We start from the raw sequence: 16,950 nt of genomic DNA on the forward strand, positions 1-16,950 counted from the left end.
GACAGCTGTGAAACTTTTGCATATTGGGAACACTGACAGATGCAGTGTTTCACTTCAGAATTAGTGAAAAAGTTGGCATTTTGTCCAAGCTAATATCTTTGGCATTTCAATCCAGTTAAAGATGGTCCACAGTGGAGAAGCTGAGACATTAATAGAGGAGTGATTCAGTCCATTATAACACAGCAGATCATTAAAGAATTAGGCTCTTCAGTAGCCTGCATCTCCCATATGCGACATATAGGTCATAATTTCTTACCTTAGGCAAAGCCCAGGGCTTTGTAAGTGGTGCCACTTGAAAGACCAAATGAAAATTCAGCTTCTAACACCTGCCACCTCTATTAGTTAAGATGGCGCAGGCCAGACTCAGAAGTCTATGCTTCAAATGGCCTGTCAGGCCAACCAAAGGAAGAATTTATATGTCCTAACACAAGAAAAACTGCATTTTCTAATTTTGAAAGGACATGATAAAAGAAAAATTAATGTAATTAAAAATAAGGCAATATGGTCTTTTTTAGCAACTCTGATCATGAACTATTTTCATCCTGCTTTCAAGATCAGGAAGGTAAATGACTCGCCACTGCAAAGTATAGAATGTTGTATATCATTCTGATGCTTCTTTACCCATGAGGCCAATAAAGGGTGTCTCAGAGGAATTATTCCAGTAGAAGTTTCTAATATAATCTACCACTAATACCACTGAAAACACTCCAGGAAAAATGGACTTCGTTTACCACGAGAGTGGTGAGGTGCTGGAACAGCTGCCCAGAGAGGCTGTGGATGCCCTGTCCCTGGAGGTGTTCAAGGCCAGGTTGGATGGGGCCCTGGGCAGCCTGGTCTGGTATTATATATGGAAGTTGACAGCCCTGCCTGCAGCAGGGGGATTGGAACTCAATGACCCTTGAGGTCCCTTCCAACCCAAGCTGTTCCATCATTCTATAATATGATTCTATGACTCCATGCGTTTCTGAACACAGAAAATCTCTGACTGACTTTCCAAAAAACTGCTGTTTTTTAGCCTTTTATTTTACACAGAAATGGTCCAACTACTATCTAGTTTAAAAAATAGTATGTATTAAATTGGAGACTGTAAATTCCCAGAGCTAATATACGCAAATGTTTGGTTGCTAGTCTCTCATCACCAGATATTTAGTATGATATTTCAATTGTTATTGGTACAGGAGGAAAGGACAAGTTCCGTTTTTATTATATTTTAAATTTTTAAAAAATTTCCTAAGTAGGACAGGACTGAGGGATATCAAACTTCCCAACATGAAGAATTACCTGTAGCTCAGGCCATGTCAAAGTCTGCCAAAATATTTCTAACCACACCTCTCGACGCAATCTACTTGCATACTAACTCAGATAATTCTTGTATTGGAAAACTCCAGCTTCCGTTTGGAAAGTGCATACAATTGGGAGGACTACTGGTGCTTGTTTGAAAAATAATCTTGTCTCTGAAGTACTTTTTTTTAACAAATGAATTTAAACTACATTGCAGACAGCACATATTTGAGTGTTTTATTGACTTCATTTAACTTATGCTGAATTGCATTATTTATAAATAAGCAATTACATCATTAATGAAAAAAAAGAGTAAAATATTTGGTTTTCTTTATTTACCTCAATTAAAGTGATTACAGTTGTATAATATATTCAAGTCCACTGTAAGGAATCATATTTGGGAAGGTTTCTGTTAAAGAAGTGATAGGAGGTAAGGTTAGATAAGCCATTAAGTTTTCTGTAATCATGACAAGTTCTTCATTTTGGGTAGAATCTTTTCCTCACGAAAGCCCTTAAGTTCCCTCTGCATCTAACATGATCTTAGGACATTGCCATGTCACACAACCCACAGCATAGGATAGTTTCTGAATTGCACGATGCCTACATCCATGCCAAATCTAGAGCTTTCTCCTCTTTTTCTTATGTTATCTTCCATCAACTATATTGAGGTTAATCTACTACTGCCATCTTCAATCGTCTTCTGTATGTCTGAAGACGACAGAGAAATTCTGCCATAGTTTTTATGTCTGAAGAGAGCAGCTGTGTGTAATTTCACTAAAATTCATGGAAATATTCTATGAATCCATTCATTACAGTGAATGCAGCATCAGAGTAAGAATAATCATACGGACTGTAATAGCAATTTTCATCCAAGCCACGTAACAGATTTCTGAACTTTAAATTATTTGTAATCTTAAAATGGCAAGAGGAATGTAAAAAATTTCGTAATATCCAGACCTATATATTTGTCATGGTCCAAATATCCAAGACAAGATTCTGATAATCCCAGATTGGACCCAAATTAAGAGTTGAAAATTCATGACATATCCTCCCTTTAAACTAGGGATCAGTGTCTGGTTGGTCTATTTTTTAACTACATACGTATTGACTTTCTAGAATACCTACTGCACTGTTCTTTTTAGTTTTAATTTCAAAGCAGTCAAGAGTCAGATCGCTGCAAGATTATCGAGTTACGTCATTGATCTGCACTAGCAGAAGACTCAATTTGCTCAGTAATAAGCAATTAGGGTCAAAGGCCACAACTGAAAAAAAAAAACCCGAAGGATATCGTTTACACCCATGTCAATCAGAAACAGCTCTCTTGAATCGACTTATATTTGTGTCAAATTGATGCAAAGGAGAATAGGGTTTTCAGAATTTGGATTATTTGGCAATTTGGAATTCACCTTTTTTAGTCTGTTGCTACCTAAAATATTAAATCTATTAAATTTGCTTTTTAACTGAACTCGGTTTTATTTAATTATTGATGAATTATAATCATATCACTGTGACTGAAACTCACTGGCTTCACGTCTGTAGATTCTGAAGTTATGCATTAGAGAAGCCATTTGCAGCAAGAGAACAGCAATGAGTGGACTACTCTTAAAGTAAATTAAAAGACTCTCTTAAAAATATTAACATTTTGAATAAGCAAGATTTGTGTTTCTTGACATTTTATGTTCCTTGAATCATGCATTTCTAATAGTTTTAGAATACATGTAATTATTAAGGCGTATTTTCAACTATAAAATCATAAGGCAATTTTCAGAAAAGATTAAATTTGGGATTTATATATATTTTTTAAAGGCTCAGGGTGGAAGAATTGCATGGGTTACATTCCTGAGGAGGAACCCAGGGAAGCTGGATGATCTTCAAGGATCACCTGATCCAAGCTCAAGAATGAAAGGTCCTGATGAGCAGGAAGCCAAGCCAAACTTAAAGTACTATGCAAGAAGAGAGAACAGGGAGAAGTGACGTAGGAAGACCAAAGCCTCCGTGGAGTTAAATGTGGTTGAGATGAAGGCCAAACAAAAGGGCTCCTACCAGAGTATCGGCAGCAATAGGAAGGCTACAGAAAACGTATTCCCACTGCTAAATGTCACAGAGGACGTGGTTACAAAGAATGTGGGCAAGGAACTCAGTGCTTTCTTTGCCCATGTCTTTAATGGTCGGATTTGCCTTCAGAAATCCCAGAGAGAAAGTCTGGAGTAAAAAGTTACTCTAAGTGGAGGAGGTTCAGGTTAGGAAATATTTAAACAAACTGGATTTACACACATCCATATGAACTGATTGGAAGCACCATCAGTGCTGAGAGCTGGATGATGTCATTGAGGATAGGATGAAAACAAATGCTGCTAGTTATTAATTCAAGAATTGCAAGGAGACTTTAGAGAACTTCAGGCTTCTTGGCTTCACCTGACAAGCTTGACAATCCATGAGAATCTGATGTAACAAATGCTCCTGGAAACAATTTCTGAATGTAGAATTGGATAACAGGTTGCTTGGGAGTATTCACCGTTGACTGATAATCTATATATTGTGTCTGATAAACCTACTGGCTTTCTATAACAAGATGACTGGCCTGATGAATGAAGGAAGAATTGTGGATGTTGCTTATTTTGTACTGCAGCAAGGCTTTTGACGGTACCTTCCAAAAGATTCTCACAGACAAACTGCTGAAATACAGATGAGATAACGAGACAGTGAGGTATACTGACAAATAGCTGAACTGCCAGGCTCAAAGGTGCGGTGAGTAGTAGAACAAAGTCCTTCTGGATTCCAGGCACTGGCGGTGTACCCAGTGGTTGATAATGGAGCCAATACCGTTTAACATCTTCGTTAATGATTTGGAGGGTGGGATGGGAATTTTGTAGATGAAACAGAACTGGGAGGAGTGGTTGATACACCAGATGCTTGTGCTGCCACTGGGAGAGAGAATCTCAGAGATTAGTGAATTACAAAGTTTAACAATGGGAACCATCAAGTCATGTACCTAGAGAAGAATAACCTCCTCCATCTGTACAGGTTGGGGGCCAAGTAGCTGCAAAGCACTCTGTCAGAAAGAAAACTGAAGCACATGTTGGGCAGCAGAATGCACAAGTTTGCGATATGCCTTCATAGGAAAAATAAATGAGTAAATAAAAGGCCAGGAGCATCCAGGGCTGTATAAGGAGTAGTATCATGAGCAAACTGAGGAAGGTGGTTCTTCTGCACTGTTCAGCACTGGTGACACACATCTGGACTGCTGGTACCGGGTATGGGGTTCCTGGTACAAGAGAGACATGGACTTACAGGAGTGAGTCCAGCAAAGGGATGTGAAGATGATGAGGAGACCAAAGCATCTGTCACGTGAGTACACGCTGAGAAAGCAGGGACTGTTTAACTTGGAGAAAAGATAGCTCAAGGGACTCCTACCAAACTGCACAACATGGCAGGAAAAAAAAAAGACAAAGCCACTCTTTTCAGTGATGTCCAGAAACAGGCAAGAGGCAACAAGCGCAAATGACGCAAATGAGATTCAAGAAATTGAGCCTAAATATATGAAACTTTTTTTTTTTTTCTGTAAGATAGGCTAACACTGAAATAGATTCTCCATGTAAGCAGCAGTTTTCGTTCTTGGAAATATTCAAAACCTGAAAAAAACCTGCTTTAGTTAATCACGCTTTGAGCAAGGAAGGTTAGACTAAACCTTCAGAGGTCCCTTCCAATCTTGACTACACTGATTCCATGAAGTTCATAATGTTGTTTAAACATTAAGTTTTTCTTCTGTATTTCTCATTGTTTCTGAAGCTTTGGTTTGTAAATGCGAAAAAAAAAAAAAAGATATTTGTCTACATTCAGATAGGTTTTCTTTAAGGCCTGTAGAGATATTTCAAAATGCATACAAACATACAAAACTAGGTATGGAATGAAAATAAGATGCCATATTTCCAAATATTTGCATACACGTACTGGTGCTGTATTTCTGTAGGAATATATTGATTCTATTAAGCTTCTCAAGAAGGAAATGGAAAAGGGGAAAGAGATCATTTTATATGACAAGTTTATGCCTTATTTTACTTAATTCATTATATTTATAGAACACAAGTTATCTTATATACTACTTGCATCTCAATACCAGTCTAAGCTTAGCAAAATACAATAGAAAAACAGAGATGATTTTTCATTGCTTTGTAAGTACATGGAAAACATTAGATAATTTATATGAGTGATGCTGCTCATCGCATACCAGTAAATATACTTCTAGCAACTATGCTTATTGACAGCTGCTCAGTGGCAGCAGAAAGCTTTGAAGTTATGAGTTATGGTTCTGAATAGAGATTAAATCCATCAGGTTTTTTTGCAGCTATTCTAGTCTTTCAAATTCATATCAACCTAAAATAGCACCTTTTTCTGCTACAGAACAAACACCCAACTTTTTTTTTTCTTTTTTTTTTTAAGGCTATTCTGATCCGAACTACTCACACTTATTTAGTCACGCTTTGAGCAGGGAAGGTTAGACTAAACCTTCCGATTCCGAAATGCTCTCATTATGATATGATCTCTCATTAAGATATGATCTTACGTATTCTTAGTCACAGAAGAAGCATTGCCAAAATGGAGACCTAACTTTGACCACTAGGTTACAGAGCCTCTCTTCTAAGAGTAATTCATTTGCACTTAAGTGCAAATGAAGTGAATCATCCTCTGGTGATCTTACTGATTATAAAGGCAGTCTGAGATGTCCACCACAGTCTAGAATGACTGATGTGCAGATATAAAGATCATGGATGGCCTCAAGTTGTGACAGGGGAGATTGAGGTTGGATGTTAGGAAATACTTATTCTCCAAGAAAGTGGTCAGGCACTGGAACTGGTTGCCCAGGGAGGTGGTGGAATCACCAACCCTAGAGGAGTTCAAGAAAAATTTAGGTGTTGTACTGAAGGACATGGGTTCAGTATGAAATATTGGCAATAGGTGGATGGTTGGACTGGATGATCTTGGAGGTCTTTTCCAACCTTGGTGATTCTATGATTCTATGATTTATCTCCACCGCTATGTAAAACATTATCAACAATTTCCCCATGCCAAGATGAAAGACAGCTGACATTAACTGTCAAAAAATCATGAACTGTTTAACTAACTTGAAGTTGTATCACTGGGGCATGCAAGTGAAATAATTCAAATGATGTTTAAAGAAACTAGAGACCAAATATATATATATAAAAGTGAGCCTACCATATAACAGATCCAAAACTTAAATGAAATCCTTCTCAACTTTTTAATGTTGTGTAAATAGAGACAGTGCCAATGCTTACTGTACCAAACTTTTTATTATTTCCAACAAACTTCTGTACAAAAACATCACAGCAGGCGAAGAAATTCAGTTTTTTCAGCAAACAGCACATAACAACTTGCAGAATGCTTTAAAGTTTACATTTTTATTACATAAGTGATGAATAACTTTCCTTTGGGTGACATAAAGATTTCATTGTTTGACAAGTGATTGCAGCTAAGCATGTATTAACATTAGATACCAAAACTCAATAGAATGATCTGTAATTCATGTTGATTTACCTAACTGAAAGTGACTATGAACAAAACAGAAATTCCCCTAGTACATATTTGTAAATACCTCCCCATTAAAAATGGAGTTGGTAAACAGTGACTTTACTATTATAAAATAGTAGTGTGATCACTGCTTCTGAAAGACAATTAGCAATTTCTAATTCTGTTCCTGATGATAACATAGTGATCTGCTAAAACTGCAGATCTATGAAATGAACTCTACAGTTGCAGTGCTTTCCTGCATTGTTACATGTATAACGCTAACATCTGTGAGTTCTCATGACATCTGAGAAACCTCATATAATTCTGCTCACAAATAAATTCTAACACAATTCTAAAGAACTTATGAAAGTAATACTTTTTAAGGACAAAGTTCATTGGCTAAATTTGTAACAGTGCAGCTGAGTTTTAGCAGACCAAATGCATTCTTCAAACTCTTATGGTTAATATTTTCAGAAGTGAAAAGCATGAAAATTCCAGTGACAGCACACCACCTCTGATTTATGTACACAAGAATAAACAAATCTGAACCTGTGCACAAGCACTGGAGTTTTCATGCATATATGCAGAGTACACAATTGAACGTATTTTCAGAATGTGACCTCTGCAAGAATATGTACAGTAATTGCAGATCACTCAGAGAAGACATTTAATAGAGCACAAGCACTTTGCTGCTTTTGACAAAATATTTCTATTCCATTTACTGGAGAAGATTACTAGAAAGTAAGAACTACCAACTGAGTAAGGAAATCAACTCCTTGAAGCATCAATCACATCTAGAAAAACAGTGAAAAGCAGTGAGCTGAAACATATCCGTGCTGATTCTGAATCAGCTGATGAATATGACTATCAAGGAAATTGATAGAGTGCATTGGAACAGCTCAGATCTTGAAAATTCTTTATATCATCCCTAGTCTAATTAGGCCAATTTGAAACTAGGGAAGTCTACTGCTACAAGAGTGTTCTGCTTTATTCAATTTTGTATTCGCAAAAATAATAATAATAATAATAAAAAAATTTACCAGGTAGAGCTGTCTCTAACAGATAATGTTTGCCATGATGTATTTACACCACAAAACCCATTCTTTTAAAGACATTAGCATTTTCCCTTACCTTACTAAATCTAATAAAATTAATCAGTTTTCAAAATCTAGCAATGGTCTTGAAATACACTTTATATTTATTTATATACTATCTGAAAACGAATTTTCCCAAGGGTGGAAATGAACAGGCTATACATATTAAAAGAGGCAAAATGACCTCTTCTGCAATACATTTTTGGATGTTGGCCAGCACATAACCCTTAAAATTAGATAGATCTCCACTAATTACAGGAAAAACAATGTATTTAATGAAGTTAAACATTCAGGTATTCTCCTATACCTACAATTTTTTTTTCTTCTTTTATTAACTTTCTCCTCCTTTAAAGTTCGTCTCCTATGGCAACTTTGACATTTCAGTTTATCTGATTTCTATTTTATCTACCAGAGAAGGCATTTAAGAATTGAAATGCACAGATAAACTGTTTCAGCTAAAGTATGTAAGTAAAAAAGTATTTTAAAGGTCAAAAGATAAAGGCTAGCATATAAACTTAGGCTGCATTATATATAGTCAGTTGGGTAATGACTACAGGTTCATATATTTTAGCAATGTGAAGAAAATGGTTATGTAAATACACACAAGTATTAACATCAAACTGTATTAAATTATGTAAACATACACATCTTCTGTGGTCAATACAAACATCTAAGTCGTCTCAGGACACTACTGCAGCATAGCTCGAATTTGTTTGGAAGTAGATTCATCATTCAGGTGTTTTGTAGTGAACCTAGAAATTACAAATTAGAACAGTATTTAATAAAAAAGCAGGGATTTTAAAAGTCTAAAAAACTCATTGGCTGTTTTTGAAATCAATGTAGTTCATTTACACAAAGATGCATATATATGTTCCTGTGCTCACCGATCACTGGAATTTAATTACTAATTGTCCAACGCTCTTTATCTTCTAAATATCCCTGACATGAGATTATTCTTTGTTAATAGGTTGAGAATTGAGGCTAAATCCTGTCCTCGAGCCAACAATCGTAGCAATGTCAGTGCAGCAAGAGCGTCAATTTAAAAGAGAGGTCTGCAGTCAAATGCAGTGTCTGTGATATGGCAGGAAATTGAAATCAAATCATCTTATTTCAAGAACAGCATTTGATTCTGTAGAATTCTCTTTCTTTCAGTTAAATCCTCAAAAGAAATACAATACACGGGATGACATGAGAAATAGGGTAAAAACTACTAAAAGGATTTAAGAACCTAAAATGAATTCTGACAAAACCTAAAAGCTTAATTTTAAGAATGTCTTAAAGGCCCTGTACCCTTGTATCTTGTGACATAGAGTGTTTCTTTTTTTTTTTTTTTTTTTTTGTTTAAACCAGAAGGCTGTTTGGTGCTGAGCCGCACCTTTAGAAATATCTTTGGAGGAATCAAGAGCTTTTAGTGTGTTTCTTCCACTTAAGCCCAAACATATTCTCCACAGTGTATGTTGGTAGGGAAATCAATCATCGCACAAGCTCAAAAGACATCTGATAGCCGTAGGATTTAACTCCACATCAATTTCAATTCAAAAGATATGATAAGCAAAAGCAGAGGTGGTTATGGCAATACTTCTTGCTCTATCCAAGCACTCAACAGCTAAAGAATTCAACACAGCTGTAAAAAATTTGGTACTATGACTCCTTTCTGAGTTTCAGAGAAGTTCACGTCATTGTGTCTTGTTTTCCAAGACAGCACTTTTAAGTCTCAGCTACAGGACTTGGATTTGAGTAGCTGTCTTCTTCAAGTTGTATCATTAAGCACAATTAAAATAAAATGGTTCACTTGATCCAAATAAAAGAAAAAAGGGGAGTATAAATAGTATGAGAAATTAGGCAATTAAATGAACTTTTACTTATCTCTATCATTCATGGAGATTATGACTTCCAGTATCAATAATCATTGCCTATAAAAGTGAAATGGAACTGAGAGGAAGAATATTAAACTTATATATTATAAACTTAAGAAAACCTCAGGTGATAAAGCCAAACCTGAAATGACAATTTTCTTAATAGAACAAGATAAGGTTAAAAAGTCTTAAGTTTTTAAAAAATTAGGAGGAAAAAAAATTAGGGCTGAATCAAACAGTGACTCCATACATACCTGAGAGCATTCAGAAGTCCTTCCACAGTGTCAGGTGGTTGTTCCTTTAAAACTTTTATGCATCCCTTCATCTGGGAACAGAAGCATGCCACTATTGAACAATAATACATGAATTGCACTAGCTGAAAACAAGGAAAACTTTCACCAAAGATAGGCAGCCTTTTTTTCCTACTGAATGTTAATGCTGCTTTATATGAAACAATAAACGTTTATCTTATTTGAAATGATGTTCAATTAAAAAATTAAAATACAATTAAAATTAAAATATCTTGTTTAAAAAGCATGTGTAGATACTAAATTATAAATGAAATGTATATTATTTTAATTCACACATAATTTCCCCAACTGTAACTTAAAAAAATATTCAAGAACAGCTGATAAACTCAAAAAGAATAATCAGGATTTCAAAAGACAGTTCCCTGTCACTGCTGCTAGGAACTGTAAGAAGAAATGTTTTAACTTTGACTTTTATATTTATATTTGTACACAAGGAATACATTTTCAGTATTCAGACTCTAGTTGTAAATAGTGATAGCTTACAGTTTGTTTCATAACTAGTAGTTTCTAACTTCATCTGAGATGAGAAGTCCCTGATGCTGATTTTAAACACCACAGTGAAAGAACATCTGCTTGAGAGAGTACAAAAATCAGGCTGAAAACACTGTCCAAATTTACAACAGAAAAAATGAAGCAGAGCAAGCAGACAGAACTCATCTGATCCAGTCTACAGAATCCCTATGTAGTTCAGAGAGGAATAATAAATTCCTCCAACCTATTCAGAATATAACTTCAGATGTAATTAATCATTCTCTGGAAGTACCCTTTTCTTCCATTGCTAGGTATACATCTAGTAGCTATCCAGAAACCAGTCTAGGTGAAACTCAAAAAACTCAGAGCACAGTATGCAGTAGCAGTGCATGTTCAGATCAGGCAAACTCAAAGTGGAGAAAAATTCAAATTATTCAATTCCACTTTTGTTAGAATCAGAATCCTTGAAACAGCCAAAAAAGAGAATCTCTAAGCTAAGTGCCTATAAGCATCTAAGCTAGGTGCCTATAATCAACAGCTTGAAATAGTCTTGAAAAAGTAAGGAAAAATTAATTTGTACCACTGTCCCTGAACTCCTAAAATGGATTCCAAGAAGTGAATGTCTTGGAAAACAGAATTGTTTATTATAGTAAAACAAATGCATCTACTGATTTTTTTTTTTTTAAGAGAATAATCTCCAAACTAATTAAACCAATTAATATTTGGGACCATTTACTCATTTTTTAAAAAACTAAGTTGTTCATTTTCTGCCTTTCATTTACATTAACTACAATGTGAGGTTACAAGGCTTTCGGATAAATGCGAGAATCAAAAGTACACACACTATATATATGGTCCTGTGAAAATTTTTACTTGTGCTGTCTCTGTAGGCATGAGACTACATTAGCAGTCAGGAAGTCTGCATTCAATTCCCAGGCTCTATCTGCTGCGTGACCTTCAGCAAATCAATTCACCTCTTTCTGACATATCTTTCCCTCTGTTAAGCAGAGTCAAAAAAGAGATGTGGTAAAATAGTCTTATCTGCAGATAAAAAATGCTAACAAAGAGTGAAGCATAGTAATATTACATATATATATTTATATATTTTCTTTAGAAGTAGGCTGTTTTGTAAAGGGAAAGATTAACCATCCATTACAGATTATTTCTCTTGAAAGATGTGCTTTATGAGATTTAGGTTAGTAAAAACATGCAGCACAAAAAGAGGTTTTTTTTTTTTTTAAAAAAAATGTGTGTGCTTGCAGTATCTCAGATGAAAATATAAGGTTGATTCTGCTGTGACTGGTCATGCCAAAACTAAAACTGAAGGCTCATTATTAGCATTACAACAGTAGGATTTCAGTTCTCTTACTTTAGATCTCAGGCTAAGCAGAGACAATATAGAATAGTTGCTTATTTACAACAGAGCTAGAACCAAAAATGAGCATTTCAGAATAAAGAGATTACATGATAAATAAAAACTTATGACTATAGAACTTATTCAAGGGTAGCTGTAACGCAGAATTATTTTAGTGTAACCATACAGCTGGCAGAAAAGCAGAGATAAAGACAAATGAGTATCTATGTCTGAGAGAAAATACATATTTTAATTTTAAACAAGCTGATATAATGAAAGCAAACAGGTGAAGATAAATTCTAAGTTTTGCCACTTAAAAGTTATTAAAATGATGTATAGAAAGTCATAAGTCTGTGCTGGAAAAAAAATCCACAGACTGGTGTTCTCAAACCTATGTGATGTTAAGAAAAGTCATTCTTACATCAATCTTTGATGTCTTTGAGAAAGCTCCCACAGGATGAACATGATCATAAAGTATGATAACTCCCACCATTACTCTCATGCAGAACATAAGAGTCTCTTCACTGGTGAATCTACTCCTGTACTCTCTGAAAAACAACAGGAAAAAAAATGTCTTGACTGTTGACTTTTGCAAACCAGGCTGTGAAGGAACAAAACCTAAAGATTGTACTTGAAAATACTACAAATACAAGAGAAATCTTTGCAAAATTTTAAAGACCTTTAAATTGCTAAGTCCCTGTCAATTTACAAAGAAGGTTAGGAAGCAAATAGATATTTAAATCTCTTTTACTAAACATTCCTAGTTCATATCCTCGTTTCCGTGAGGCCAGCAACTTTTGCTGAAGTGTTCCATGGCTGATAAAATATGATGGAGACTCATCATACTTCTGCTGCTTCTTAGAAACACAACATATGGGACTTCACAGGAAAACTATTTTTTTTTTTTGCTTAAATTCTTACTTTGAAACAAGTAACATTTAGGCAGAATCTAATTTCAGCAGCTTTTAATTACAGGTCTTCACCTGGATTCATAATTACTGATATCTCTTTTCAAGTACATAGGCAACATAGGTTTACCAGACATCTAAAAAGTAGAGGTATATTGTATGGGAATGGATTGAACTCATTCCAAAGAGTTTCTCTTTGTCTTTTCAACTGCAAAATAAGAATATGGATGATACAGTTAAGACAATCCCTATCACAGCTCTTTTACCTAAAACTATCACAAAGAAGTGAATTAAATGTAATAGAGAGAAGCACAATGCCTGAAAAATGGCAAGCAACACTGTTACAAAACAAATATCATTTAAGTAGATAGTACATAATTTGTCTACTGTTATTCACTATTTTCAGTATAAAATTTTATTTAAAATAAAATCAAAATTTCCTAAAGCTGTACTGTACTATCTCTCAGCTTACAGTGACTTCAGATTTCATCCTCTGATTTAGAGCTATAAATACAGCATCATAACGTGACCAGATTTAAAGGCTGTAGAAATTTAGATGTGAAAGTGTCTGATTATCTCACAGTTAAAACTAAATACTGGATAATAAACTCAATTTTCTCTTCTAGTAGACAACTCACAATTTACTGTTTCTCTACTTATGCAAAAAAAAAAAAGGGAGCATACACATATGTGTATTTTCAGTGACTCATACTAAGATGTCACAGGATTTTGAGATGATTCCCATCTACTATATGCGTATTTGTGCCAAAATCTGGCCTCTAAGCATGGTAATAATTTTGCAGGATGGGCAAGAGACAGTAGTTGCCCTATAGTTCTGGTTAGATGAGACAGATACTATAAAAGATTATGAAAGATTATTCTCGTATGTTAACCTTTGTTGAAATACAGACCCTCTCTAACAAAATTCAGCACTGATTTGTGGAAAAAATATCTAAGGTTAAAATAGGAGGCAAAACTTTCTAAAAACAGATTGTGCTTTGTTCAGTGTGACTGCAACTTAAGGCAAGCAGGAAATCATTTGGAAAAAAAAAAACAACAACTGTTTATTCCAGATGGAAATAAATAAAGATGGTAAAAATGGTCACATACAATAAAAACAAGATTTAAGATAAAACTTACGGTGTTTCCAACATGACTTTACATACACTAGCCATAGTACTTAAGCAGTCTGTTGTATTTTCGATTGGCAATGTTTTGTTCTAGAAGGGTTAAAAAAGAGTCATCATTGAGTACATCATCTTGTAAAATTAAAAATGTCTGTGTGTTTTGCCCTTTTCTCTCCCATTACTTACTTCTGATACAAAATGTGTAGTTGCATTACTGAGTGTTTTCAGCATTGGTGTTGCTTCTGCATAAAACAGAGACATCCTATTGGCCATTTCATTGTTGACTTCATTCTCGATGTCTAGCTGAGAAAAACATGAAAAAAAATAGTTAGTTAAACTCTTAAAATCTTGATACCAGCAAGAAAAAGATATAGTGCTTGTTCACGTCAGGAAGCAGGTTGCTGAATGAATAGTTCCAGCCTAATCACTTTATCCAGACTGCTGCTTAACTCTCATTGTGAAGGTGAGAATATGACAGCTAATGAATCAAGAAAAAAAAACAACACACTACCACAAATGGTATAAATATGCATAAAATGATACATATTTCAACATGAAGAGCAGATCAGACCTTATTTACTTACATGCATGTTGTTTATCCTGTTGCGACTTATTGTCCGCCTATAATAACTGAAGTCATTCTGAATTGCTGGGTTTCTCATCTTAGTGAAAGAAAACAGAAAATAATCAGTTTTGATCCAAAATATATGGAAAAAAAATAGCATGCAGTAAAAGATTTTAACCTTAAGTTCATCAAAACGAAGAGTAAAATGTAAGATTTCTGCAAACTCTTTAGCCAGAGCCTGTTCCCGTTCCAGGTGTTGAGTTGGAGTATAAGGTGGGCATGTCAAAGATTCCAGTAAGCTCTGCAGGGCCTTTTCTAAAAATAAAATATTTTTTTTCAGTCTGTGTTAAGGTAAGACTTTATGTAAGCATTTAAATACTTGTTAGAAGAGAAGGAAGGCTTAGAATATGCACAGCCCCAACATTTGTTAGCCCTTCATTTCTATTCTAAGGTGAGAAACATTAGTCAAAGGAATTTCTGCTAAGTTTTGTTAAGCTTTCTGCCATTTTCTCTCCATTTTTATCAACGGACTCTTTTCCATTATGTCCGTTTTTCCCATCTAACACCCTTTATCTTGGAACCTTACAAAAATTCTATGGAGAAAGCATTTCTCCTATATTCAAATATTCTGTTCTCTCTTTTTCATCTTCCTGAATTAGCCATCAACACAGTACAGAGATTGTTCTGGCATCTTAGTTATTGAAAGTGTACTCTTAAGCACTGATAGCAATGTAGTTCAGCTCCTGTGTCTATAATTACTAACATTACTTAAAAAGTGATAGGCATAGCAGAACTTTATAGAAGAATTCCCCTTACTGGGAACTTCCCCACTTTATAAAGACATTTTTTTGCACAAAGACTGTCATCCAGAGTCTTAATTCAAGGCTTAATTACATCATTTTTTGAGGGCAGCAAGGATGGTTAAGTCAGTTTAAAACGTGTCCAGCCTTGCATTTCCATGCTGCAAGAGAGTATAGATATCCTCCCGTCCCTGTTATCCCCCTTTTTATTTAAAAGCAAATCTCAAAATATTTTTGTCTTCATTCCTTTTAAAACTCTGTTCTCTATGAGAATTCAAATTAAAAAAAGTAAACTGCATCAGTACAACAAACATCAATGAAATGTTGAACGGTGGGAGGCATCAGATAAAAACTTTACAGTCACAATTGTATTCTCTGTGCTCTATTTGGATAATATACATTTTAGGTGGCAAGCCAACAAACTTTAAATAATTTTTAAATCAAAAGAAGATTAAAAAAACTGCACTGAGAAATGTAAGTGAAGGCAAATGTCTGTTAAGATCAAAGAGACAAAACAAAAGCCCTTTAAAATTAGTGGAAAAAGAAATTTCATATTTCTTTAAAGTAACTGAGTAAAACAGACATACTAAACCAGGGCTCACCTAATCTCAGTGAAAACTCATAAAAGCGCTTCAGCCTCACGACCAGAGGACACACTGAATTCCATGCTTTTTCTTGCAACTGGATATCATTGGGGTTTTGTATTGCCTGAAATGAAAATTCCATCATAAAGAACTGTGAATTACAAACAGCAAGTAAAAGGTGATTTGGAAGTTGTCCAGTACAGCATTTCAGAAAGTAAGTATTGTAAAACATAGGACAATTATAAGAATTAACATCATGTGCGAAAGTTATTAAGTCTAAAAAATACCATTCTTTTCCTTCTTCCCTTTAGCATAATAACTTAATAATATTCATTTAATCCAACACTGACATGCAGGAATCTTTTAACACATTCTTTGAATAAAAACATACTGCAAAAGCATCAGGAGTATAAGTACTATATGCAGAAATAAACAGCTTTTTACAATTATTATTTTAAACTTATGTTGCTAAGAGCTCACGCTAAAAGTAAATTTGAGGCTGACACAGGGAAAGTTTTGGTCAGCTGAGACAAACTGTAAGTTACAATTCAGAATTGTATCTCAAAACTAATTTCACAGTGTAAGACACGTGCAAAATTGATATAAAATTCCAATTTTCTGTATTTCATTATCTCATTACATAGAATAGCTATTTCCAGTATTTTTTCCTATGAGTTTCTGACATTTGAGTATTATTTCTTAAGTATTAGTTCTTAACTGTAACTTTAACCATAAGGTATATGAGATGAGGTATATGAAACTGTCTCAAAGTGAAAAATAAATATTAATTAATTGCTAGTAGTAGACCTAAAAGAAGTTCCAACAGCCATCATTTAATAATTTAACATTACAGCTTATCATGTTGCACTGAATCCGTAAGCTTTCAAAATAGAATTATATAGATTCTCATATAGTTCCATTGAATGTTCCTGCATACAGAACAGAACCAAGGAACACACTGCTCTGTTCAGTTCTTCTTCCAGAGTACTCCCATTAGCTTGAACAAACATACATCTCGAATTTCTTGTCCAGCTCCTTTGTAAGCCTGAAGATCTGCAAGCATACTTTCT

At 34.7% G+C, this 16,950-nt stretch overlaps 1 protein-coding gene across 1 annotated transcript; it reads right to left on the bottom strand.

The window, feature by feature from the left end:
- Positions 1 to 6,574: 6,574 nt before the first annotated feature.
- On the bottom strand, positions 6,575 to 16,944 carry LOC100540217 (protein FAM49A). Its single transcript, XM_019613282.1, has 9 exons — positions 16,893 to 16,944; positions 15,899 to 16,004; positions 14,675 to 14,811; positions 14,516 to 14,593; positions 14,118 to 14,234; positions 13,945 to 14,024; positions 12,318 to 12,444; positions 10,015 to 10,085; positions 6,575 to 8,656 (listed from the first exon to the last, which is right to left on the bottom strand). Exons 1-9 carry the CDS (start codon positions 16,941 to 16,943, stop codon positions 8,593 to 8,595), a joined length of 831 nt encoding a protein of 276 aa, XP_019468827.1. The 5' UTR covers position 16,944; the 3' UTR covers positions 6,575 to 8,592.
- Between the last annotated feature and the right edge of the window lie 6 nt (positions 16,945 to 16,950).

Source organism: Meleagris gallopavo, chromosome 2, assembly GCF_000146605.3.
Source record: "Meleagris gallopavo isolate NT-WF06-2002-E0010 breed Aviagen turkey brand Nicholas breeding stock chromosome 2, Turkey_5.1, whole genome shotgun sequence".
Taxonomy (NCBI): domain Eukaryota; kingdom Metazoa; phylum Chordata; class Aves; order Galliformes; family Phasianidae; genus Meleagris; species Meleagris gallopavo.

Coding starts and splice junctions, on each gene's coding strand:
- LOC100540217 (XM_019613282.1), bottom strand. CDS start 16,943: ATGCTTGCAGATCTTCAGGCTTACAAAGGAGCTGGACAAGAAATTCGA. Junction 14,812..15,898: donor TGAGTTTTCACTGAGATTAG/GTGAGCCCTGGT, acceptor TTTTATTTTTAG/AAAAGGCCCTGCAGAGCTTA. Junction 14,594..14,674: donor TTCGTTTTGATGAACTTAAG/GTTAAAATCTTT, acceptor TCTTTCACTAAG/ATGAGAAACCCAGCAATTCA.